The sequence below is a fragment of the Sparus aurata genome, chromosome 20, assembly GCF_900880675.1.
Source record: "Sparus aurata chromosome 20, fSpaAur1.1, whole genome shotgun sequence".
Classification (NCBI taxonomy): Eukaryota; Metazoa; Chordata; class Actinopteri; order Spariformes; family Sparidae; genus Sparus; species Sparus aurata.
The window spans coordinates 21,833,391-21,860,259 of record NC_044206.1 but is presented as its reverse complement, the minus strand read 5'-3'; the positions used below and the strand labels follow the sequence as shown (position 1 = coordinate 21,860,259).

The 26,869-nt window shown below is 41.7% G+C and overlaps 3 protein-coding genes across 3 annotated transcripts in view; all 3 read right to left on the bottom strand.

Annotated features, from left to right (window-relative positions):
- The window catches only part of acsf2 (acyl-CoA synthetase family member 2), a 31,410-nt gene extending 30,472 nt beyond the window's left edge, over nucleotides 1–938 (bottom strand). The window contains exon 1 of the mRNA XM_030400005.1: nucleotides 820–938. Coding sequence (XP_030255865.1) covers nucleotides 820–938 — 119 coding nt within the window. The remainder of the gene's footprint in view (nucleotides 1–819) is intronic.
- A 1,637-nt stretch (nucleotides 939–2,575) lies between these two features.
- On the bottom strand, nucleotides 2,576–10,231 carry tap2t (transporter associated with antigen processing, subunit type t, teleost specific). The gene is made up of 12 exons (XM_030401481.1): nucleotides 9,955–10,231; nucleotides 8,910–9,436; nucleotides 8,259–8,373; nucleotides 8,018–8,148; nucleotides 7,684–7,889; nucleotides 6,016–6,213; nucleotides 5,573–5,701; nucleotides 5,286–5,477; nucleotides 4,973–5,146; nucleotides 4,682–4,841; nucleotides 4,118–4,254; nucleotides 2,576–3,853 (listed from the first exon to the last, which is right to left on the bottom strand). The coding sequence occupies exons 2-12, from the start codon at nucleotides 9,412–9,414 to the stop codon at nucleotides 3,659–3,661; spliced, it is 2,142 nt and encodes a 713-aa protein (XP_030257341.1). The 5' UTR covers nucleotides 9,415–9,436; nucleotides 9,955–10,231; the 3' UTR covers nucleotides 2,576–3,658.
- A 768-nt stretch (nucleotides 10,232–10,999) lies between these two features.
- Nucleotides 11,000–26,238, bottom strand: slc16a5a (solute carrier family 16 member 5a). Its single transcript, XM_030400676.1, has 5 exons — nucleotides 25,960–26,238; nucleotides 21,471–21,928; nucleotides 16,227–16,370; nucleotides 15,062–15,901; nucleotides 11,000–13,666 (listed from the first exon to the last, which is right to left on the bottom strand). Exons 2-5 carry the CDS (start codon nucleotides 21,823–21,825, stop codon nucleotides 13,398–13,400), a joined length of 1,608 nt encoding a protein of 535 aa, XP_030256536.1. The 5' UTR covers nucleotides 21,826–21,928; nucleotides 25,960–26,238; the 3' UTR covers nucleotides 11,000–13,397.
- Between the last annotated feature and the right edge of the window lie 631 nt (nucleotides 26,239–26,869).

Below are 26,869 nucleotides of genomic sequence, written 5' to 3'. Positions count from 1 at the left end.
TTAATCATTTAAAAAAATAACAATAAACTGTGTCCACAAATTGATGTAGAGGAGAAAAAAGTACAACATTTGCCTTGTAATGGAGTGAAAGTGTAAAGTAGCAAATAAGTACCTCAAAAGTAGGCTACAGTACTTGAGTACATGTACTTAGTTACTCTCCATCACTGGACTCAGCACTAACAGAGAGCCTCCACTCACTGATGAAGGTATGACAATAATGCAGGGGGTGGACACAATAATCTGAACAGCTGCACAGTTCAATCCGTGCAGCAGTAGTTTTACATACATGTTCCATAAAGCCAAGTGTTGCACTGAGACATACCACAGCGCTGCTGGGGTCTCCTCCCCTTTCCTTTCTTCCTTCCGCGGTTCAACATCAGCAGTTTTCACGCCAACAATATTTACCACGATTTTAATGTTTTGCTTTGAACAACCACAAACCAGCTGAGCCACGTCTCTTAATGAACACTCCCAGAGGAGATTGCGCAACACGGAATGTGACTCGTAAACATCATTACTGCCAAGACAAATATATGATCCCAGATGACGAGCAGACGCGTAGACTTTGTTATACAATCGAGAAGTAATCAGAAAGCAACCAGCTGGAAAGGTTTCACTTTAGATAAATGCACATGTATGGTGAAAGAATTACCATTGTCTAGAGTTTAAAATAAATAATACAATAAACATATGCGCCTTTAAGTTAAATGTGAAAGTGATCTCGACTGAACAATGCTCTTTGTTCATCAGGTTCATGCATGTGTGTATGTGCATGTGTGTGTGTGTATGTGCATGTGTGTGTTTGTGTGTCAGACTCACCGACTTGCTGCAGGTAATCCTGTCTGACGGGTCCACGGAGTGTGTAAAACCTTAACAGCTCTGGAGAAAACGCGTCTGTTCCGCAGGGACTGGGAGCACAGGCCGATGTTGGGGATCATCGTTGCGTGCAGCTGCAGACCACCTCGCCCCTCTCTGCACCGAAGTTGAGAGCTGACTGTCTGTCGTCGGGTCCGGGTCAGAGAACAGAGGCGGGACGTCTTCAGACCTGCTGCTCCTGTGCACCGCAGTGATAGTGGAAAGTGACAGTGAACAGGAAGTTTCCTCCTCGCCTGCAGGAGAGTTGTGTGACTGCTGTTTCTTCTTCTTCCTCGGACCTTGATCCGTCAGCAGTGTTCACACAGTCCTGCTGGTGGACTGCTGGGCTGCAGAGAGCAGAGATCCCTCCTGTCTTTCACTTTAATCACGCTTAAATCATGTTTAAGTCAATTAAAATACTTCTGCCTGGAGCAGACCACCAGCTGGTGTCTGTGTTGTTGTTGATGAACAGACCACATCAGGGTCACATGACTTAAAGGTCACCACCACTAAGAGTCTTACTACACAATTACTGTACTGACTTTAAACTGATCAGTGTATAAGCTGGAAAGCTAAAGTTAGAATAGTTTGTAACTAAAGTCTTCCTGTAAAGATAGATGAATGAGTCTCCACGTTCGCTGTGATGACGTTTAATGTCAGCGACGTTTCTGTAGTCTCATTTAGCCACTTGATAGCCACCGCATAATGTTAAGAGCTTTATAATTAAATTGCGGGACGTGTAATGATGTGTTTTATGTTGTAGAACAAAACATGTAAATATCATAAGCTTGAGGTTCACCAACTCAACCAACTCACATATCACATCACTCTGTTCAGCTGGTTGAACAGATACAGATAATGAGATACGTGCTCTTACCTTTTTTATATTAACTTATTTCTTATTTCAAGCATTTTAAAAATCAACCTTATTTTTATTTATATTCCAGTGCAGCAACCTGCCTCTCTTACTCTACCTGTTTCAAGATAGAGATGTGAATTTCTTGATAATTATTGTAACAAGATCATTTTTATTTGAATCAGTGTGGAGCTTATTGGTTTATAAACGGTTACTGAAGTGTTGAAATTTACAGAAGAAGTGCAGCTATTGTTTTTTTCCTGTAAGCTGACTTTGAGAAAGAAGCATCTGTAAAACGGTGGAAAGCATTCTGTCCAATAACATTTAGAAAAGTCAAGATTCAATTATTTTATCCCCATTTAAGTTCGCCGGGTGCTAAACTGTAAGTTGGCCAGCTTGTTTGATGGAAGTCTCTAGTGTGTATGATCTACGGGCCGCACAACAATACAGAACAAATCCAAATTTATACAAGTTCAGAATTCCAGTCCACCCTCAAGACAACCAAACATCAACAAACAAAACACAACACAACAAACCACAGTTGAGAGGGCTGTGAATTAAATGGAGTAAATCTGAAATATCTAAAAAGTCGTTTTAGTAGTAGTAATAGCTTTTGCCAATTTCGTTTTTTTCCCCTGAGATATAAACAACGGATGCTCTTTTTGCAAGTGTAAGGGAGAAACTACTGAACATGTTCTTACGGATTGTTTCCACACTGCTGCCTTTGGTCTTGATTTACAGAAATATCTTTCAGAAACGCTTGAAAAAAAGAAGTTGCTCGAACACACATTGATATTTTACTAATTATTAACAAGTGAAATTTATCCACAGAACTGCTTAGAGAAAACGGCAGTGCTACATAGGTTTTTTTTTTTATCTCTTTATTTAACAAAGTCCATTTACAACCTTTGTGTTCTTCATACTCGTGCAAAGAAACACGTCCATACAAAAGAAGGCAAATAATGCCTACAATTCTAATACAGTTAACATATAAAAGAAGAGTTAAGAAAAAAACTAAGAACAAATAAAAAAAAAAAACCCACAAAGCTAGGCCTATTTTTGTAAAACATGTTCTTCTTTAATGCATACATTACTTTTTTTCATGACCATCAGGACTTTTGCATAAAAAACAAACTCCTGACGAAATATATATAAAAGGATGGTTTCACTATCATAGACTTGGATATATGTATGTTACATTTTCCAAGATTAAGGATGTTGTTAACAAAAAGGTTCTGTGATTGTCCATAAACATCCTCTTTTTTGGGAGAAGAGCTCTAACTGAAAAAAAACATGGGTTAAGCCGGTCGTGCAGATCAGCGGGGCTACACAAGGTGAATAAAACTATCCAAGTGGACGCTGGATTCATCATATTCAGCTGCTCGCAATCCACTCTGCGTTTATCCACAGCTATGCAACAGTGTCTGACGCTGGGGATGATAGTGAAATACTCATTCTGAGGGAAAAGGAAATCACCCTCTCTCCCCTCTCTCTAGTGTTCGCAAAGTTATGATCATTTAATAAATCAGATATTTAAAACAAGTAATTGTGCTCCACTGTTACGTAGGACAGTAACTTATGATAATTTGTATGATTAATTTATCTGTGTATCTATCTTTTTAATTATAAAATCTGAATTTGTAAACTAACTGGCAAAATCATCTGTCAGATAAGTGGAGTGAAAAACAATATTTGCCTATGAAAATATCTTTTTTTTAAACTTTCTTAGTATTGAAGTTTCAGTTCCTCTGTTGGTGTGATGCTCCAATACTGCTTCAACACGTAAACATAATTTGTGCTCATGAAACATACAGACCATACCTCTTCATTCCCATTACTTCATATCTAATATATGATGTTGTTTTTGTCCTGACAGTCTGACAAGATGAAAACAATAACAACAACAATTCACATACAAACAATAAAACTATATTTACTGAGCTCTTTTCAGCCGACTTGAGTGAACAGTTCCTCTTTCAAGCGGTGGTAGCGTCCTCTCTTGGCCATGAGTTCCTGGTGCGTCCCCTCCTCCACGACTTCTCCTTTCTCCATGAAGATAATGTGATCGGCCTTCTCCACCGTGCTCAGCTGATGAGCCACCAGCAGGACCGTTAGACCACATGACAGAACCTCCCGAAGCACCTGAGACACAGAAGAATGAAATATCAAGTTAGACTAATTAATTAATTAATTAATGCTGCAGATCAAACCTTCAGGAACACTTGATCCTCATCTTTGTACTACAAGTGTTGGGAAAGTTATCGTGTGTGGGTCGCGCACTTAACACATCATCAAAACTTCACAATTCAGTGCTGTTTCTACATTCACTACTGGCTCAGTAGCAAAGAGCCTTCTTCCAACTTTGTACCTTTTATACATACCCAAAAAACAACAACATTAACTTACAATATGCTGCATTTCAATATCCAGTTTGCTGGTAGCCTCATCCAGTATGAAGACCTGCGGATCTCGAATCAGAGCCCTGATGATGGCGATGCACTGCTTCTGTCCCTCTGAAAGTCGGCCACCACATTCACCTATATCTGTACGGATAAACAAATATAGATCATTCAAGTGACAGCAACTCTGTCGATCATGACTGAAATATCCCATCAAAAACTTCCTTCCCACCCTTTCACATCTGCCTTAACCATAGCCTGGTAAAAATTAATATCTCACTATCATACATACAGTTTTTATTCCATAGATGTGCAGTTGTAAGCTACACAAACTTAAATCTGTACAACGTGACTTAATGTCTGCATTTCTGTTGGACATTTAATAAAGTGTATTCTTTGTGGCTGTACAGCAGCTGTTTTTTTTTCACTATGTTTTTGTTATGTTAGTTCAACAATGTTAATGTAAGGCAGCGTTCGTTTATGAGAAAAAAAAATCAACTCAACAAGAACTAAAATCTAAGGCACCTTTTCAAATTTTGAAGTTTTTCAAATTTTTGCACAGTATCTGTACCTGTGTCGTATTCTTCCTCCAGTTCAGAGATGAACCCATCAGCGTTGACCCTCTTTGCAGCTTCTTTCACCTTCTCAATGGGGCAGTCCTCCAAGCCGTACTCAATGTTGTATCTCAGTGAACCAGAAAACAGCACAGGATTCTGGGATACCAAGGCCACCTGAGTAAACAAAGCACTTTATGACGTCTGATATAGAAAATAAACTTAATTTTCTTATGTAAGCAACATTTTTTTAAGCAAAAAATAAGAAATGTTTATTTTTTTAATTTGCTGCGGTGATTTTATTGTACCTTTTGATGGAGGTATTTGTGTTTGTAATGGTGCAGCGGTTCTCCATCCAGCAGGATCTGTCCCTCCTGAGGTTCGTACAGCCTCTTCAGGAGGCTGACGCAGGAAGACTTCCCGCTGCCGGAGGGGCCGACCAGTGCTGTCATCTTCCCTGGCTGAAGCTCCATAGAAACAGACTGTACAGAACATGTTAATGATGCGATTATGCAACTGCGGCTCGTCCGACTCTAGATTAATGTTTGACACTATTCAGAACACAATTTTGCTGTCGGGCCACCATGTCAAACTTGTGCTATCAGCCTGTCAGACTGTTACCTTCAGAGCTGGTTTATCTGATGGAGCTGACGGGTAGGTGAAGGAGACATTCTGGAAAACGATCCTTCCCTCCAGCTTCTCAGGAGCTAACTCTCCCGCCTTCTCACACTTTGGTGTCCTGTCGAGATAACTGAACACTTTGGAGATGACGCCAACTGTGGACATCGTCTCTCCGTAGCAATACAAAATCTCCTGTGAAAGAAAGAAATAATCTGCATTATATATTTTTCAACTCAAATACATAGAAAAAAGATTCATCAGTGTAAAATATTTGTAAGTCGGCTCACCTTTAAGTTGTTCGACATCGGCTTCTGGTACAAGAAAAAGGAAACAAGACTACCGATGCTGAGGTGACCTGAGGAGATGAGACTGCGAGCCTGTACCAGCATGAGCAACCTTATCCCCAGACTCACCAGCTGTATGAAAGAGTACAGAGAGAGGAATTACTCACATTGCAGTAAAAACATACCTAACAACAGAAATCACACAGGTTCCTAAAAACATGGGCCAGACTTAAAGATTTTCATTGTAGCGTGACATGTGTACCATTCTGACTGAATGAGTATTTTCATGATTTTTGTATTTTCCAACATTTTATGTATTTTTTATTTTCCCATTTGACATCTATAATAGTTAAATAGGTCTCCATACAAATGACCATCCAACAAGTTGCAGCTCAACATGTTCTCCTGCTTCCAAGACAGACGGATGTACACTACTGCCATCTTACCCTCCGTAAAAAGCCAAAGAGTATGCTGTATATTCCCGATCGTGTCTTGATAGCACACATCTGGTCCAGAGCCTCGTTATACCTCCTCAGTTCATCTTTCTCGGCCCTGAAGCTGCGGACTGTGCAAATGTTTCTGACTGTCTGAGTAGCCAGATCTTTGTTCTGAGCATGGCAGTCCTGGATCTGGTCTTTCAGCTCCTGTTCAACAAAGAATACAGACAGATTCACAGCAAGAAGGCGAATATGATCCGACTGACGTACTAAATACACAATAGATTCAAGTCATCTTGACCCGAGCTGTACACCATTTACTCAAGTTTCACATCTCCCATGTCACTGTCTCCAATTTCAAATCCAGTAGAGTTGAAATTATAATATATATTCTATTCCACAGGTCGCATTCTCCACTGCTATGAAAAGTCACATTAGTTTTCACTGTCTGGAGAAACACAATCCTTCTACCAACCGAGTGACTGTTTGTACCTTCAGTTTAATTACTTTCAGCTGAAGTTGATGAATGCTCCATTGTTTGTAATTTTGACTGGATCCAGTTATCTTCGCTTCTGTTTCTCTTCACTCAGCTTGTAACTAAATCTACCCTGTCTGCTGCCCTGTCCTTCTGATTGTATCTTTTCCCTTGTTATTTTCTAAACCTTGTTTGGTGTGCAGTGGAAGGGAAAAGATCCCCTCTGGACGTGGTATAAAACATACACAAATACTCGGCTTTTAATGATTATTTGTGTCTGGTACATTTTGCTCCTCGATAAAAACGGTCAATTTCATCATTAAGAATTGAAATGACCTCTCTCTCTCCCTCACTGAAAACTAAAAAATGTACGACAATACAAATACTGTTCATTTTCTTGACTAGACAAACGTTCCTCCTTCGGTACAAACAAGTGAAAACAGCGGTGTCAAACTATCATTTTGCACAGTGAAGCTCAAACATCCCAGTGAAGCAACAATAACAAAATGGTTTTTTTAGTAAAAGGGAACTGACTAAAACGTTACTCTGGCTTGTCAATAAGTTAGATACATAACCTCTGTTTAATCTCAGGGTTCGTACACTTTTTTCAAGGTCAAATTCAAGCACTTTTCAAGCACTTTTAAGGGTCATTTTTAAGATTTTCCAGCACCTTATTGCTGGGGTGAAATACGTATCTAAGGGAATATATATACTTGTGATTTGTTTTCTTCACTTTTTATCACAGTTATGTACATTGTATCAGGCTGTAAACATCTAAAATTATATTCTATAATAGCAAAAACTTCAGAAATTAATTATCCAGTCTGATCCCAATTTTGTGAAAGACACAGAGTTATAATGTCAAGCACTTTCAAGCACTTAAACTAAAATCCAAGCACTTTTCAGACCTTGAAAACACAACATTGAAATTCAAGCACTTTCAAGGATTTCAAGCACCCGTACGAACCCTGTAATCTGTAACTATTTTTTCACATGTTTTTTTTTAATAGTCTCTTAAATGCAATGCACTGAATCACTGGTGTCTCTGAAAATATCTGTAACTTTTAGCATTGGAGCTCCCCTCAGTGGTGAGTGTGTGTGCTGTTGTCTGCTCAGCTATGATTTATTGTGTATTGGCTACTTTTATCTATCGTACTTAACACGCCGTATCCTGAACTGTTGGCTAATCTCACCACGCCTACCTTAGACACTGTGATGTATTTGTTCTGCAAGATGGCCAGGAGCGGCATCTCTATGCAGGTGAGCACTGTGAGCTCCCAGGACAGGTTTAACATCACTGAGAGCATCAGGCAGGTCTTGAATGTGCTGCGAACCAGCGCGTTGGCGTTCAGTGCTACTGTGCGGCCCATCCTGTCCACATCGGAGTGCAGCCGGGAGGAGAGGCTTCCTGAGCGGTGGAAAAAAGAAAAGATGAAATTGTATCATGTTAACTGACAGCTCTGGAGAAGAAGTAAACAAATATGTAAAATCACTGCATCCCTGGAATATGTTGTGTGTTTTCTGTGTTCTTCTCACCAGCGTTGTTCTCCTCAAAGAAATGCACTTCCTGCTGCAGGAGGGAGTGAAACAGCAGATGTTTCAGTCTCTTGTTCAGTCTGGCCAGGGTGCACATAAAGATGCCTCCTCTCATGCCAGAGAACACAGCGCTGTTAAGATAGAGACATTAAAAATTGACTGCTTATTTTACTAATCAGACAGGTGATTAGAGGAAATCACAAAAGGACAAGAATATAAACAAACAGTTTAATTTGATTACCTTCCAATAGAGAGAAGTACCAGCTGTCCAATTGCATAACAGAAGCCAGTTTGAAGCACTTGACCTCTCAGCATGTCAATCACCTTCCCCTGATACAACGGGATAAACGTATCACCTGTTCGGAAGGGAATGACACGGATTAGCAAAACGGGAAATTATACAGTGATGTCGACAGGTCTTTGATTCCTTTTGTCAGGTACAGCCCCACCATGTCATCCTGATGCACGTGTTGACAAAATTCCAAGAAACTAAATTGTGGTTTATTTCTATGGTTTCAAAACAGCGCAATCTCCTGAACAGTAAAGTACCATCTAGAGAATACAGAATCAATCAGAGCTGATTATTCTTGAAAGCGACCCAAGTAGTTAATTCACCAATACCAAGTTTGTAGCTTTGATTGTGGATATCTGTGTGTCAAGGATTGGTGTTGTTACAGCAGATGATTGTGATATGCACACATAGTACACCGATGGTTGCTGGGCGAGTTTCCTCTTATCATTATTTCAATATTGGTGTTTGGCGTTATAGCATTATCTGGTATAAGATATGGTGCATCCCCAGGACACATAGATAGTGATTTCTCTGCGTCGTACAGATGGAACAGGTGAGTGTAGTGTGTAAAGTGTAGAAGGTCAGTATTTTTACACTTACAGATGACACCTAAGATGAGGAAACTGAAAGCTGCTATAAGGTAAAAGGTGTCTGGCTTGAAGTATTTCACCATCCTCATCAGCAACCGCCTGGCATCCAGTTGAACGGTGCCCTTTTTCATCTTCGCATTCCCACAGAGGCCCTTTTCCCAAACCATACAGGCCAGCACTGACGACAGCGGGCCAAGGAGCAGCATGTTGAGGTCGGGAGACGGTCCCAGGTAAGGCTCTGAGGGAGGCTCCATGAAGATCCGTCCACTTTCATACACGGGAGAAAGGAGGCAGAGGAGTGCGACCATCCTGCAGAGCACAGCCTGGGGCTTCCTTTCAGTCAGTGCCAAGGTAAAAACATGGAGGGCGGCCCACTTTGCTGCCCCAATGGCCCACACACCAGCCAGTCCACCACAGCCGGAGCACCGCCGCAGCCACAGTCCGGCCCACAGCGCCAAACCGAGCACGGCATCGAAGAGGAGAATAAAAAAGCCACAAGCTGCCACTTCCTTCATTTTCCTCTGGTGGTCAGTCAGGCTGCAGGAGGATCAAAAATTCCACATTAGCAAAAATAGAAATAGGACAGTGTACAAATACTCAAGTTACAAGTAAAAAAAAGTAAAAATACTCATTATGCAGAGTGGCCCCTTGCAGAAAAACCAGCATAGACCAGCACTAATACACATACTGGTCTTGCTGGTTTTGGTGCTGGTCTATGCTGTTTTTCCCAGCAGGGGATTGATTTATATCTTGTATTACCAAACTGAACATGGAAAGTCACATAACACTAATACTTGTAACATTATGAGCTAATACGGCCATTTGAATGCACTTCACAACGTTAGATTTACTCACAAGACGACTTTGTAGCAGCTTTTTGAAAGCAATGTCACTGCAGCTAGCTAGTGTCGGCTAATAACTTCATAAACACTTCGCAACAACATGTTTTAGGTCGCTCCTGTTCTCGCTGCTGTTTAACATTTAGCTAGACAAACGTGTGGCACAGTGATATGTACGTGACGCTCATGTTACCGTGTATGATGTGGATGACTTACCGTGTGTTTCCTCCAACATTCAGCGGTTTAGCTTGATGCTGCTGCTGGTGGTTAACTTTTACTTTCACTTTCAGTTAGCGCTAACGAGGTGACGCACGGTTGACCTGGATCGACTCCGTACAGCTGAAACAAGAAGGTAAAACAAAGCCCAAATAACACTGGCCTCATTTTTGTTTTTCTACTTGTATCTTCCGTTTTAAATATAGGCCTAAGAATACAGCCTGTGCCTCTACTTTGCCTTAAAGTTTACACGTACTCAGTCAACGGCAGTCCGTCATTTCAGATTATAGCCACAAGATGGCGGCAGCTAATATCTGACAGTTCCTCAAGAACAAGAGCAGAGATGGAAGAAATACTAAAAACTTTAACTTAGACCTGCATAAAAGTATCTCAGTTTAGAAATACTTTATTTACAGTAATATTACTGCATTACAAAAGCTATTACATGTAAAAATACAACGTATGTTTTCCGTTGTAAATCTGAATTATTGCCACAAGATGGCGGCAGCTAATATCTGACAGTTCCTCAAGAACAAGAGCAGAGATGGAAGAAATACTAAAAACTTTAACTTAGACCTGCATAAAAGTATCTCAGTTTAGAAATACTTTATTTACAGTAATATTACTGCATTACAAAAGCTATTACATGTAAAAATACAACGTATGTTTTCCGTTGTAAGTATGAATTATTGCCACAAGATGGCGGCAGCTAATATCTGACAGTTACTTAAGAACAAGAGCAGAGATGGAAGAAATACTCAGATATTTAAGTTAGACCTGCATAAAAGTGCCTCACTGTAGAAATACTTTATTAACAGTAATATTACTGCATTACAAAAGCTATTACATGTATAAAGTACAACGTATGTTTTCCGTTGTAAATATAAATTATTGCCACAAGATGGCGACAGCTAATATCTGACAGTTCAAGACAAACAGCAGAGGTGGAAGAAATACTCAGATCTTTTACTGTAGCACAGTAGAGAAATACTCTATTTAAAAGTGAATATAATGCTTTACAAAAAGATTCACAACAAAGACCATGTTGATATTCAAACATTTATTTTCCCCCTGATCAAAATGCATAAATAAAGTATCTATAGTAAAGTTTTACTGTAATTTGGCCCAAAGCAAGACAAGCCTCAAAAAATTACTAATAAATCCTCTCATCACGAGAAGCTTCTGGTTACACTTTTGATTACTGCAATACGGCTCTTACCTGAAATTTATATATAATCTTCAGTCATCTGTGACATATAATACAATATCTTTGTTCAGACCTTTGCAGGTGGTGATAAAGATAGATAAGTCTGTCATGTGAAGGTAAACCCAGTTACAGTGTTGTAAAAAGTGTCGGTTTAAACATGTGAGCTGCTGAATCCTCAGTGCCTTCGACATATTCCTCTCATGAGATGTTTCAGACCACATTCAAGCTGACCTTTAATATGAAATCATCTGAAATTGTGATATTTTCCTGTGGTTGTGTTTAAAAATACACCAGTTATACAAAAAGGCACTGTTCCATTAAGGAATGAGAAGATAAACACAAACAAATGGTTAATTGCTGCTTACACGGTACATATTCCACATGTGACAGTGAATGACAAACAGAATTTTTTTTTGTGATCCAAAGCAACTCAAACGTATCATCATGGGTGTAATATGCCATTTCACATGACTGAGAAAATACATTTTTCTACTTTAAAGATCATGAAGATGTCTAGAAGACACAGAAAGACAGCATTCTTGTTTTCTATATCATGTTCTGCCTACTGTAACAAGTCGGTCATTTAAAAAATAAGTCCAGTGATTTTTCTTATTGTCTATAATACCCCAAAAAGATCAAAAAACAGCACTAAATGTATCTTCAAACAAGTGTTGTGTGTATCAAAGGCTGATATCTCCTCTAAATTCAAACATGTTAACACAGAGCTGGCTTTGGTCTTTTAGAGATTTGTTGACATTTGAAAAAAATGTAGAATAATAACATTATCCTTTAATCCACATTGACTCTTGATAATGAAGTTGGGATGCACCAATTTATCAGCCGACGTTTGCCTTGTTGACTGCTATAAATAAGACCACCGACAGCAGTTGCTCATGTTTATGAGATCTGACAAAATCTCAGGAGGAACTGGCTCGTGACATCCCTGCAATCAGTTTGTAAGACTGTGCAGAGGTCGCAAGTAAGGATGTACTAATACTTAATTATCATACTTAAGCATACTTTTCAGGTTTCAGTACTGACTTTTCCTTCTTACATCTGAACACAAATATCTGAACAGTCTCTTCAAAGCTTGGCAAGGTTTGTTTCTTTAGTTTGAATGCATTATGGATTATTTTTATTTGGCATCATTGCACAGCGCCTTCGCAACATCACAAGACTGATTTCAACCTATCAGTGCACATCACACGGTAGATGCAGTGGGAGGAAATGAAGATGTAAAAGACGGAAAGAGAGGGAGACCGGTATGGGAAGAAAAGGCGTGTTAGTGTCTCGTATCTGCAGCCCTCTGCCTGGATTTTCTTTTTTTCTCACTTTGTTGATGCTCAGGACGCTTTACAGACACAAAATGTGGCTATTTGACGACCTGGGAATGAGATTCAACAGTCAACATGTCTTTTGGTGCGTTCAGGAACAGCTGGGACAAATCCTACTGGTTCCACCTAGCTGCGACTTTAAAAAACTTTCCACAGGTTTTATCTAATTGTTTTCCAACTTTGTATGATTGAGATTCATGCTCTTTCAAAGATCTAACTACGCCATCTTTGAAAGTGTGGTGAAAGGCTGAATTACTTCAAAACAGTTCAGTTATTACTTTTTTCCCTTGGCACAAAAGGGAGAACAGAAAAAAATCGGTGCATCCCTATAATTAAGTATTCTCTGTGAGCCATTTTCTACTTCATTGTCTTTCCTTCAGTTTGATTTCACACGTTTATATTACAGCTAAATCTGCTCTGTGTTTGACTACAACCACTTGGGATACTGTCTCGTTCTCTAGCTACCTACTCATTCTTTTCTGTTTGTAAGCTCCTCGTTCTGTCAAACATCTAGAAAGCATTCTGAGTGATTTCTTCAACAAAAGGATCATGTGACGTCTCTTGGCTTGATAAAGTGAGCTAGCTCATATATGATTGTGTGATCACGGCGATAAGATCAGCAGCATGTTACAATAAACAGTACAATCACATGGTAAGTGCACATCTGTTCCATTTTGGTACGTAGGGTCAAGTGTCCGACCTCGGTCACACAGTGAAAATTATTCATAGTGTTTGTTTTGACCTTTATGGTGCACCAGATGGCAGATGTTGCTCGAGAGGTGAGGCGTCGCTCAGCCACAGAAGAGCAAACTCTGCAACATCTGGCGCACCGAACAAGCTCACACGAACATTACAGAATAATCAGAAGACTGTGTGAACCAGAGTGTGATGTGTGAGCAGGCTCAGAGGCTGGTGATATACTCCGCCCCGTTAGCCGAGGCCTTGTCTTTGTCTCCCTCTGTGGGCACGCTGCTGTACTGACAGCCGGGAACTATGTCGACGGGTCTTGCTGGTTCAGGCGGTGCTGATGGTTGACCCTGCATTAACGACTTCCTGTCCCTTTTGTCGAGCCAGAAGAAAGACGCCATGAGGAACACGGCAGCGGAGGCAACGACGGCACTGCAGGCGAAAAAAACGTGGTAGTACTGGCCCGTCCTGTCTACCAGGACTCCTGCGGGAACGAGAAGATTGACAAATGTCAAATTTGTTTGCTTGCAAATAGAACTCAACACATGCGACAAATAAAGTTTGCGATTCAAATGGAGCAGCTTCACCTGCTTTACAACCCAGCACAGCCGCAGGACTCTGACACCTGTCTCAGACATGTCTTTCTTTAAACTCCATAATTAATACAACATAATAATCTAGTAATTATTAATTGTTGAGGAGCTTTGTAGGGAATTAAAAGGAATTTACAAACGCATAAAATCAAGTGAAGTATTTATATTCTACAGATCGTAGTATCCGTGTGTGTTGTGTTGATCAGCCCTTTTTTCAGTTGAGCGCGACCACGTTAAAGAGCAAACCAGGTGTAAAGTGTTTCGGTCGTGACTTGTCTCTGTGGTGACATCACTGCCCGGATACATGAGCCCGCAGATAAGCAGGAGCAGCATACCTGTTATCTGAGACAGGGAGCCTCTGCCCTTTCCACCGCTCTGCTGCCTCTAAACTACAGTCCTCCAAAATAAACCTCAGGCTCACAGTGCTGGAACGTAACTGAATACATTCACTACTCCCGCACTGCTCTTAGCACAAGATTCTTGTAAGTAAGGTCTTCAGTGCAGGACTGCTACGCATTGTGCTGAAGTAAAGGATGTGAATTGTTCTTCCACCAGTGCAGACTTGTCTCTTTTCTTCTGTGTAGCGGACAGAATGACCGAGAACATGATGTTATTTACAGCTACAGCCTCGAGCAGGAGGGGCTGAACCTGTTATTTCCTGACGTTCGTGAAACACACAAGCAGAAACGTGCGCACCAAAGCATACGTAAACACACATGCAGGAGATCTGAGCACACATGCAGCACGTGTTTTAAGTTTTCTCAACAGAAAAGATCCTTATCATTATCAGAGGCAGAGCTGCTCCGGAGGTTTGATTTCATTGCTTTGCAGAGCACACACTAACGACATGTCAAATGTTACCACAACAGCAAAAAGCAAAAAATAAAAAATAAAAAAGGGGTTTCTTGTACACTCACTCACACTCGCTGTATAAAACAATTAACTTATATTTTTTCAAACAACTGAATAGACCCCACAGATGAATATAGTCAATTTTTAATCAGGAAACTTCCCCTGTTGATTACTTAGTTTTCTGAAATGTGTGCTAAAATGTGTAAATCATATCATCTAATTAAATATGCACTCATTTGCATAACGCATAGACAATAAATCTGAGCTACAATGATCCCCTGACTGTATTTTGCATGTTTTGTTTCCACCAGTCTTCCACTTTAAATCTGCCTGAATCTGTAAATCCACTGTGAGGCACATTCCATCTAGAAATATGCATCACGATGCGACTGCGTCCTACATTCGCACCATATCTGTGCCCTCCATCTGTTTACCTGCCAGTGGAGGCCCGATGAGCAGCGTGATGCTCTCCATGATAGCGAGCAGGCCGAGAGCTGAGGGGAAGCGGCTCATCTCCACGGTATCCATGAGGACGGTGAACATCAGCGACCCCACCACGCTCATGGACAGCCCGTAGACTATCACGTAAATCAGCAGGACTTTGAAGCTGGGCCCGATGCAGCAGATACTGTTACTGAACCCGTTGACCAGCAGAGCCATGGCGAAAACGTAAATGTGTCGCCCTTTGAACCAGGGCATGTTAAAGATGATGCCCATGGGCGGGCGCACCAGGATGTTAACGATCCCCAGGATGGAGAGCAGCAGTGCGGCGCGGCTCTGCTCCATGTTGTTTGCTGTGGCGTAGGGAACCAGATACACCAGGGGCACCACGAAGCCCAGCATCATCCAGGTGATGCCTAAAGTGTACACACAGTAACGAGAGTTGTTGCAGAACTGATCAAAGGCCATGTGTTTGCTCATGGAAGCCACCAAGTAGCTCCATATCGTCCTCAGCAGCCCTTTCTGCTTCTTTACTTTTTCCTCCTCTGGCGGAAGAGGTCCGTGGTTCATCAGCGGCTGGCCACGATGTTTGGCGGGCTGCAGGGGCCTCATCACGGCTCCGCACACGCAGCAGTTCAGCAGGACGGCCCCCAAAACCAGGAAGCTGCCCCTCCAGCCCAGCTCTGTGTGGAGGTAGTTACCCAGGAAAGGTAGAGTGCACAGTCCCAGAGCGGTGCCTGTGGACGACATGGCGTTGGCGAACGCACGGCGGCGCACAAAGTAGTGCCCGAGGATCGTCACAGCCGGCTGGAAGCTGAAGCAGAAACCGAGACCTGGACCGATGGAAGAAGACATTAATACAATTATCATTCAGTGATTTATGGAGAAGAGGAGGGATTAAATAAGTTTACTGTGTTCTTTCTGTACTGTACAGGAGTGTGGAGAAGTTCATTTGTCCAGGTATTGTTGACTTTCTTTATCAGACATCATTTTAAATAAAAACGTATCTGCCAGATTTGTATCGTGCATCCCTAAATTCTGGTTTGCTCTTTGCAGTGTAACTGCGCCTGCTGTGAGCTGGACAGGTAGTGTAGCGTAGCGTCGTGTGTAACCACGGTTATCAAGCGTCAGCTCGTGATAATAAATCTGTCTGCTGACCTGTAACGACCCCAGCTGTGACGTAGAGCTGGCTGATGGACTGGGTAAATGAACTGGCAGCCATTCCGAGCCCACTCAGGACTCCGCCCAACATGACCGTCGCCCGGCAACCAAGTCTCTCCACCAGCACGCTACAAAAGGGACCTGTGGATCAGATATAATGCTCTTAGTTAATGCATGCCACAGCAGAAATGGGCAAAGGCTTCTGGGTAGTTTTCTTAATCCTACAGCAGGTTTCACATAACTTGTGTTTATCTGTAATCTGTACCAGTTGAGAGAAAAGTTCTTAAAGCATGACTGAAAGTATGTTTGCTCTCTGAATGTATGACAGAAGTACAGTCACTGTCAGTCCAATGTTTTTTTTTTTTTTTACATTAGCATGAAAATATGCTGTGTCTCAAGACAGATCTATGGAAACTCTGAGAAGCAAGTGAGAAAAAGAATTCTGCCGATTTTTTTTTTCTTCTCAAAAACAGAAGATGTGACAGTTCTCTTTTCTAGCTTTCTAACACACAATATAGGTACAACGTTTACAAATGACAAAAACACGTTAAAAATCACCCGACAAAACTTTTTCCACCTCTTTTTACAAATGTACTGTTTGCAAACCAACTTTAAAGGTGTATACGCCACATATTGTATGTTTTTTCACACGTGAAAAAAAAAGGAGACAAATTGAAAATGTACAAAGAGAATTTTTCCTCTTACTTGCCTCTCAGGGCTTTCGATAATTTCTTCCATCTCTATGACGTAATTATGCATAAATCATTTGTCGTACCTTGTAGTGAAAATCATCTTTTATAAAGGTTTGTGTTTCATCATTTTAATTCAGGGCTGCCCCAAAACTTTGAAAAGTGATCCTGCGGAAAAATAAAAAAAATTCACATCCCAAAATTTTCTGTTAAAAATGAGAAAAAAGCTTTGAAAAGTGCAAATAGCAAACTTTTTTTTCAAACTTTTTCCACCCGTTTCAAATCTTATCCTGAAAAAATAAATCCCAAACTGTCACAAACAAAAATTAACAAATACATTTAAAAAAAATGTAAAAACTGAAAAATGATCCTGGCAAAACTAACTTTTGAATCTGTCAAAGTAAAAAATAAAAAACACATGCAAAAGTGTTCATAGATTAAAAAATAAATAAACAAACAAAACTTTGGCAAAACTTTTTCATAACCTGCCAAAAGTTTCATTCAACTGTTTTCACAGATGAAAAGAACAAAAAGCATTTTTCTCTCAGGGATTCCGTACAAACACGTTATCAGTGCTCAACATATTTTCCCATCTCTTTTACGTCATTTTGCTTAAACTGCTGCTCATAAATAATCTTTTTCCTGAAGCCTGAGCACTAAAAACCGTCCGTATGTCGGTTAAAGGTCGCCAACAGGGGTGGTTAATTCGATCACACACTGGCAATGCCTTTGTTGTTTGGCAACAGGGCTGAAAGGTACTGATGGAGATAAATGTGGACCTGACTGAGCATACGTATGTCAGCCAAGCACACAGCAGAGTGTTTAAAGGCCAATGTTTGCAGATTTTCACTCAACGGTCACCTGAAGACATTGTTCTCCATGCAGTTTAAAGGATTACTTTAAAGGTGGCGGAGGCGGTGCCTTAGATCACCTTCTGATGTTGAGCGGCTCAAACTTTTGTGCAGCTTAATGAAGGTAAACCTCAAATTCTTGTCACATTTTCTGTCAGATCAGGAAAATTTACAAGATCAAAGCATTCCTGTCTGCAAAACCCATGAGAACTGTGTGTAATTATCAGAACTCCCCAAACTATTATCGCTCTTTAAACGGCTGAACTTCTAGTTCTAACCTCCTGCTCTGCTCAGAGTGCAGCAGCTGAAAAGATGAGTCTGGTGTTAAACGACGTTCCTCTTTTTGTCCAATATTTACGAGGCACAGACACGCAGATGTCCAGTGTTGAGTTTGGTCTTTTAATTGGATTCTTTTGTTGACAACAAGAAAAATATATGACATCACCTTTAAAGCTAGAGTTGTTAAGTTATTCTCGAAACACATTTATGATTTATTTGTGGAAAATCTGTCTGTTACCGACCTCCAGCAGCAAACAAGAAATCAGACACTCTGACGAATACAAGAAAAAAATTCAATAAATAAATCCAGTAACTGTGGCCGTCGCAGGCCTCTAATAACTCTGCCCATGAACTTATTGCACATGTGCTATTACAGTACATATAATATTGCTTATATCATATATAACCTCTAAATTGCGAACGCTTTCAGCGAGCTAGTGGAACAAGAATGGAGGAGAAAGTGCAGCCGAAGTTTCCACTACTAACATACTAGCTTGACAGCGGTGAGCACAAACGATATCCATGTAATCTGTTTATGTTCATAACGATAACGTGCAGACAGACATGAAAATTGATGGATGGACATGAAATAACACAAGGCGAGGGCGTGTTGCTCAGCAGCGAACTCAGTCGCAGGAAGCACCCAGCTCCTAAACCAAAGAACAGGAAGGAGGGGGCATGTTTTGGTTGGATACTACAGCCCGAGATTTAAAAGTAAGAGCTGAATATATGATGGTTGAAAAGGCACTTTGTGTCACCCTGTGATTTGTTGGTATTCGTATTTTTAACTCGTGAGAAAGGCCTGGATGTGAGGAGGCATTCAGGGATTCACTTATTTGAGGCACAACTGAGCCAAAAACCCCCAAAAAATTGACAAAAATCTTTGCAGAGGTATCTAGGAAGGTGAAACTTGATAGTAATGACATGGACCAGTGCTAATGTTTTTAATATAACCACGGGCTGCTTTGACAAAAAGCAGTGCAGGAGGTTAAAACGGACCACCATAGACAAACTGTGTATGTATGTAAACAGAAACGTCTTCTCCTTGCCGACATCTTCTTTAAGGAAATGAGGGAATGGAGAATTGGACTCAATGGAGTGAAATGTGGTGCGGTGGAAAGAGGTGGAGGAAACGTTACGAAAACAATCTGATAACACAGACACGTGACGAAACATCGAGCAACTTTCACCCACTTGTTTTCTTCCCAGGTAACAATAGTAGTGGGCTCTGTTGGCGGACAGGGAGGGAGGACAGTGGAGGAAAGGGAATTTAATCTTGATAACATTAACACGGATCAGTCCTGATTGTTCAGGTGTGACCACACAGATTTATCCTGATAAAAGAAACCGGTGCAGGAGATTATGAACACACACAGACGGAATTTCTTCTCGTTAAAACCACAAAAGGCTGCTCGAACATGTTGAGTCGGCTCGGTGGCAACCAAGGTGCAAAACGTCGACGTTGTTCCGCAATCCACTCGTTCATTTACTCTCTTGATTTTTCTCTAATAAGGGATTAATAACGTACATCTTCTTCTTAAAACCAATCTAAAAACATGAGCTCCCCTCAAAACACCTAGTGACTTTCAGCCACTTCAGTATCAGTGGGATCAGTGTTGCATCTTGCAGCCAACACTAACTACAGTCCTCCTGGTAAGTGTGTGAAAGGGTTGAATAATATCCTGTCGAATGACCCTCAGCTATTCAAACCATTTTCTCTTTCGTGGACACTAACGAAACCTCTCAGACGGACTGAATACAGTGTGCAAAATGCAGAATAAAAGCCTCCGTGTCACAAAATGCATCAACAGATGGAAAGATGAAGTCCCCAAAGCAAATATCTGGTTAAATTAGTTACTGTAGGGTTGACTGGTAGCCAAACATTCACCTCGATCCTCTATATTGACTTTATATGTCCTTGCACAGCGACCACCACTTCCGGCATGACGTTACTGACTGGTCAGACACTCTGAGAAGCTTCACGAGAGGAGAAAGTATTCTTTGCAAAATTACCAGCAGACCATAAAATACAAATTTTAGCAATAGCCTTCCAGTGTGTTTACATTGTGTCGTTTCATCTCTATATGGCCGTTTCCATTGCAAGTGGCAGAGACGTTCTAATCACCCACCCACGCACACACAGGAAAAAACTGCATCATCATCTTTTGAATTTTATCTCACTTATATCAGCCTCTTTGTTTACTTTTACTCCGCCGTATCACAAACCGAAACATTTCTACTGCAGCCGCTGCCACATTAACACCATTCAGACCACGAAACGCGGGGTGGAAACACAATGCAATGTCTAAACATCTACAGAACAAGATGTTCTCGTTTTTTAAAGTATATTTTTTTTGGCCCTTGGCTTTATTGACAGAGCGGCTGAAGACATGACAGGGAACAGAGGGGGAGTGACACGCAGCAAAGAGCCCCAGGACGGGACTCGTACCCAGGGCCGCCGCAGCGAGAACAAAGCCTCTGTACACGGGACGCCCTCCCTTCAAGAGTTTTACATCTTGAAAGGAGTAATGGTAGAGGAGAGACCTTGGAGTTTATACATTTAAAGGAAAAGTTCACCCAGAAATGAAAATTCAGTCAACACATGAAAAAGGACTTAAAACGGCTCCATACAGCTCATCCGCGTTAATCCAAGCCTCCAAAAGCTCAGAGATCCCAAACTGATTCGAAAAGATGTTATTTACACCCTTTTGTAACTGCTAAGATAAAGAATGTGCACGTGGCATTTGTAAGCGTTGAGGGTGTAAATAATGTCTTTTTGGAGACCTGGATTATGCCAGACAACCTGTATAAAAAAACATTTTATGTTGTTTTTTTTGTTTTTTTTAGACAAGTCTGCATCTGCTTCGGTTGTTTAGGAGAATGCTGTTACTCTGTTTTGCTGTGGAGCTCCAGAAATGTTTTGTGGATTATGAAACTTCAAGACAACGACTGAAATCTGGCTGAACATTTCTTTAATGCAAGGGTGCATTTCCCTGCTTCTGACATCCACATTTTCATTTCAGCATGAACGTGCTATTTCATATTTCAGAAGTTGCACGGTGTCCCTGCCAACCCTGAATTCTTGGTGTGTAGCTCACTGAGTTCCCTGTGGTTTGTGGGTGATGAACGAGCTACACTTTCTCATGGAATAATTTGCTTTAAATCAACACCATCACAGCAAGACTCTCTCTCAGGTTTCCCCATTTTTCCCCGAACAACAACAGCAGGTAGGAACTAAAGTTACCGCGGGTGAGGGGGGCAAATAATAAAATAATATGGTGGAAATTTTCCAACTTAAATATATCCTGTAGCTTGATTTATTTGACAGTTTGATTACACAACATTTATGGTAAACTTCGGAAATGTAATTAACAAATTGATTAAAGCGAGCCCAGTTTATTATCCTGGTTCTTCTACTTTACCTCCTGCATGAAGCACTGACGTCATGATGGAGGGCACCCAGGAGGTTTCGCTGTTGGAGGCGTGGAAGTCATTCTGCAGGTCGGTGTAGAAGATTCCCACACAGGAGGGGAACGCCAGGGTCAGAGCCAGGACCAAGATCGTGGCAACCAGCACCACCCAGCCCCAACCTCCATCAGGAGCTGCGACTGGTCCCGTCACGGCCCTGGCTTGTCCCGATCCGCCCTCCTCAGACTCGCAGTCGTTGGCCTCCGCACCTTTCTCCTGCTCCATGCCGTTGTCCTGCTCACAAACCACAGAGGCCTGCGAGTGGAGGCAGCGCTCGCTCGTCCCTCTGAATCCATTCCTCTGAGTCATTTTCTACTGGGCAGTTCAGGCGAGGCTCCCGTGTTGGCTCTGCAGGGTGTGTAGTCACGTTTGAGGCCCATGTCACTGCAACGGCTGCAGCCTTTAAGGGCACCTATGAGAAACAAAGCAAAAAATCCATCAGGTTGTGTGGAGCTGCTCGACTGCTGAGAGGCTGCCGGGCCACCGCTTTGATCCAGACAATGGTTGAACCACGTGGGGGAAAAAAAAAACGTGTCTAATCATGATGATTTGAAATCTGTTTGAGTCATTAATAAACATGTTTTCTTAAGATTTGTAGGCCAGGACATCTCTGCAGCCCTACAGAGGTAATCATTATGCTTTGTCACATTGCATCGCCTCCCTCATTGACACTCCTGACAAGCACTTTGATACAGATACCAAATGTATGTACAGCAGAGACCAGCTGTCAACACGTCACTGACTCTGGTTTCCTGTGACAAACAAGGCAGAGTCTCTGTTTTAACGCCTTGTTGTTCACGTGCTCTCGGTTTACACTTGTACATTTCTCTCCCTATATTAAAGCTTATGAGACTTAATGTCACGCTATTTTCAGGCCATGTCGCGATACATGATAAATACCTCTTCTCTAACATAAATGTTCAATAAATGTTAGGAGACAAAAATCAAATATCACAATAATTCTGAGCAAATTGGCCCGATTTTGATATCAACACTGACACAATATTGTAGGGACGACTCTCACAAAATATACACAATGAGATTTTTGATAAATAATCATCAGCAGTGTGGATATAATGACTAAATGGATATTGGGGACAACTGAAAAAAAGACACTAGTGCTCTGAGAAAAGTATTTTCTAACACTTTATACTTCCTCTGTACTTAATGTAGTTCACACTTTTAGTTATTAGTGACTTTGCAGATTATTCAGTGTTGATGGGCTCTTAATTGTGACATGTTGTCAGATAATGCCGTGGGCGGGACATCGTGTGAGAGGATGTTGCATCAGAGCCAAAGCAGCACATTCTACAATTAATTTATCAGTTTACTTTATCTGCAATCTGACAGAAATGAAATCACCGATAAGAATAATCGGAAAAATGCTGAATATCGCACCCTAATCAGGAGAACCTGGACGACACCCATGCAAGAACAGAGGGAACATGCGAACTCCACGGAGAAAGGACAGAAATCGAAAAACCCCGGACCTTCTTGTTGTAATTTCTAAAATGACAAATAAACCCATCTCCTGTGATCGTCATGACGGAGGTTCGTCTTGGTTTATTTCAATCCCCGGCTGACATGACATGTTGGATGTCAGGGTGGAACAGGCGCGGTCATATAAGCCATAAACAGACACATGCACAAACAAATAAATTGCTCCCAGTTTTTTTTTTTTTTTTTTTTTTTATTACGTTGCTGGGTGCTTCAGACAACTTTGTGCTGCCGGGAGACTGCACCAGCACGGGAGGAGAGATCATTCTGAGAAACAGCTGCGAGAGAATGGAGAAGTTTCTTGCAAAAAAAAACTAAAAACAGGACTAGGTGGAGTTCACAAACGAAGCGATGAGTCGCGTCCTCCCGCACAGCTGCAACAACTGCGCTGATATCAGCAACAACTAATTCATCAAACGTCGTACAGCCTCTTTCTTTATCTTGACCGTCTGATCGTCAGCTGGTCGACGAACCTCAGGCCATAAACACAAGTGAATGGGAAATCACTGCCTGCTCTTATAAACCAAACAATTAGAAACAGTTGGTAATAGATGCAAGGAAACCAGCGTAACAAAGGCATAAATGATCTTATAGCAATGCTTCCGAGGTGGCTGATGTCAGACTTCACGCTTCTAAAAAGGTCAGAGTCGAGAATCACAAACCACCTGCATTTTCTCGTCCCCCCCCCTGTGCAGAATGCAAACCCTCAGAGGTCTGCAGCAGCTCATTTCCTGTACGTGCTCCTGAGCTGAGCTGAGCTTCCCATCGCTTCTGTTTTTATCTGCACTTAAAATCAGAAAATGTCATCCAGGACTTCATGTCTGCAGGTCAGAGAGCGAGAGAGAGAGCGAGGCAACAAAGGAGCAGTCTGATGGGTTTAAGGAATCTGGCGAGCATGGGACCCAACATGCACTTGTGAAAAAACACCCCTGAATGAAAAAGCCCTCTGTGTCAAATGTTCCAGCAGATTTCCTCCCCAAGACCCTTGATGCCATTTCCAGATGCACCATCGACGGATTGGAGCAACGCCTCCCGAGAATACTGAAGACAAAACTCTTAGCTAATGTCGCTGTAAGTGTCCTAACCCACTGGACTTATTACAGATACTCTGGCTCAGATTTCACAACTCGTGAGGCCAAACTAGGTTGTACAATCTTGAATATTCCAGCACATAACTGCCGTATTTACACTTCTGTTTTCAAATCTTTTCAACAAAGAGTGTAGTGAGAGAGAGCGTGTCAGTCTTCGCACCTAACCCTCGGAAAAAAAACACATACGGGTGTTTCCAAAATGCCAAAATGTTTCTCTTCAGTCACACACATTTAACAAAAAAGATCTATAATGATCAACAGAATGTGAAGAAATCACAGATTTGTTGTTGAAGTTAGCATGCTAACTAGCTAGCCCTAGCACGTCGTGGTCCAAAGATCCTGTGCTAGCAGCTTAAACATTTCCCCGGTACTCTTAGCTCCCAGACTGGACTGCTAGCTGCACGGCTATATGAGCTGAAGTTAGCTACAGTTAGCAGTAGTTAGCAGCAGTTAGTTATTCTGGAGTTTTGGGTACGGATTCAACAGGATGCTAGCTCTTTAAGAAAGGAGGTTGAAGTCTGCTTTTGTGCAACAGATGTAACATTTTTTAAAATATTCTTTGAGGATTCTGGAGATAATTTCAGAACAGCGTTGACTGCAAAGCATGAAATCGCTGCCATTGCTCCAAACCAGGAACTGAACCTCGCTGCTCGCTGGTTTACGGCTCATGTACAGTAAAGAAATCGGGCTGTTTGGGTCAAATTAACGCTTGAATAAAGACAAATGATCCTGTGGTCAAACTCGATCTTCAAGCAGATGCAAACGTTCAAAGCCGAGGTAACGTTTTAAAGCTTTATTCACGTTATGTTTAATCGTATTTGCCAACGTCTTTCTTCACTCTCCGACTCCGAATATGACCGGTCTACCAAACGTCTACCTCCACAACATAAATAACAGCCGTCTTGTTTTTTTTTTCCGATGTTTTAATGCAGAATTCTTACACGTTAAACTTCTAAACTTGTGGGATTCAAAAAGCGGATTTATCCTCACTCCTATTAATCAACCTGACTGCAGCAGCGACCCGCGGCGGTGACCCTCGACTGTCGGGTTTGTTTACAACCTCTAATCTCGTCTGCTGACTGGAGCCGGAGGGGCAATGTGATTCACGTAACGGAGAGGAGACACAGAATCAGCCAGCGTACGGTGAAGAAATCTTGCTGTTTGGGGCGAATGAATACTAAATGATCACAACATATTAAAGCGAGTGTGTTCAGTGTGTGGGTCTATTCCTGAGTGTGTACTGGATCAGCCGGGTGAGATAAAGGCCGCGCATATCTCAGCAATCTGAGCCACCAAGCCATGACATCCTGTTTTTTTCCCCCTCCAGCAGAGACATGTGTCCTCTTGCATATCCACTACATGTGATTAAAGCTGTCAGGAGGGAGAAGGAGGGTGTTTGGAGAACATTCGCCATTTACATATAATAAAAAGTGATGCTGAGCAGCTGCTGGTCTTCCCTGTGGGACAGCCCGTGGAGGGATGAGAGCGCTGACTGACGGTTTCACAAGACAGAAAGTGGGATTTTGCTCTGAGTTTTATCAGATTTTTAATATTCACTCTGGTCTGAAATGGATTAACACGCAGTCAATTTCAGACAGCTTTCACCCACGTGGCAACTCGGTTATATATCGGCGTGTTTGTGGCTTTAAAAAGACGGATTTCCACCAGCTGTTCTAGTCAGTCGCTTCATAAAAAGACCCACAAATACATGAATCTTTTGTTCCCATCAGGGTTGTTTCAGCCCGACATCCTGAACATCACTGGCGCAGCACTTTCGGAGCAAAGAGGAAGCGATTAGATCAGAAATATGTCCCGTTTCGTCCCTGACTTTGTAAATGAAACGACAAATAATCACCTTGTTGATGTTATCCGTGGTCGTCCAGCCCCGGTCAGCCCCCCAACACACGCGCACACACACAGGCGCGGTCGCTCCTCGATGACTGCCGGGCAGCGGCTGGTCCTCCTCCCCGTCAACGAGCTCCTTCCAGCGGCCGCCCGGTGGGAGGAGTGTATGTATATGTGCGTGTGTGTGTGTGTGTGTGTGTGTGCGTGCAGGCCCCAGCCTCGAGCTCCGGGCCTGCGGCACCACGCAGGCGGAGAGAAGGTGCCGTGTAGCCCGACACTCTGCATCATGAGCCGTAATGGTGGACACGATGTTCAGCCTGTGATTGCGGCACCGCGGGCTGTGTGACGTTACTGTGGTACTCGCGTACACTTTTACTCGAGTATTTACATGTTATGTTACTTTATACATCCACTACATTTCTGAAGTAATTATTGTTCTTTTTTATACGACATAATACAAATTTTCCCTTCTGTCCCTGCAGTGATGGAATGTAACTGAGTACATTTACTCAAGTATTATACATGATCTACATTACTTGAGTATTTCCATTTTCTATTACTTTATACTGCTACGCCACTACATTTTAGAAGTAAATATTGTGCTTTTTTATTCAACATATTACAATTTCCGGTTAATTCTATGCAGTGGTGGAATGTAACTGAGTACATTTACTCAAGTATTATACATGATCTACATTACTTGAGTATTTCCATTTTCTGTTACTTTATACTTCTACTCCACTATATTTCAGAGGTATTGTTCATGCTTTTTACTCCACATATAGAATACTATTCTCCGTTAATCTATGCAGTGAATGGAATTTCACTGAGTACATTTATTCAAGTATTGTACATAATGTACATACTTGAGTAATTTAACATTTCTGTTACTTTATACTTCCTACTCCACTACATTTTAG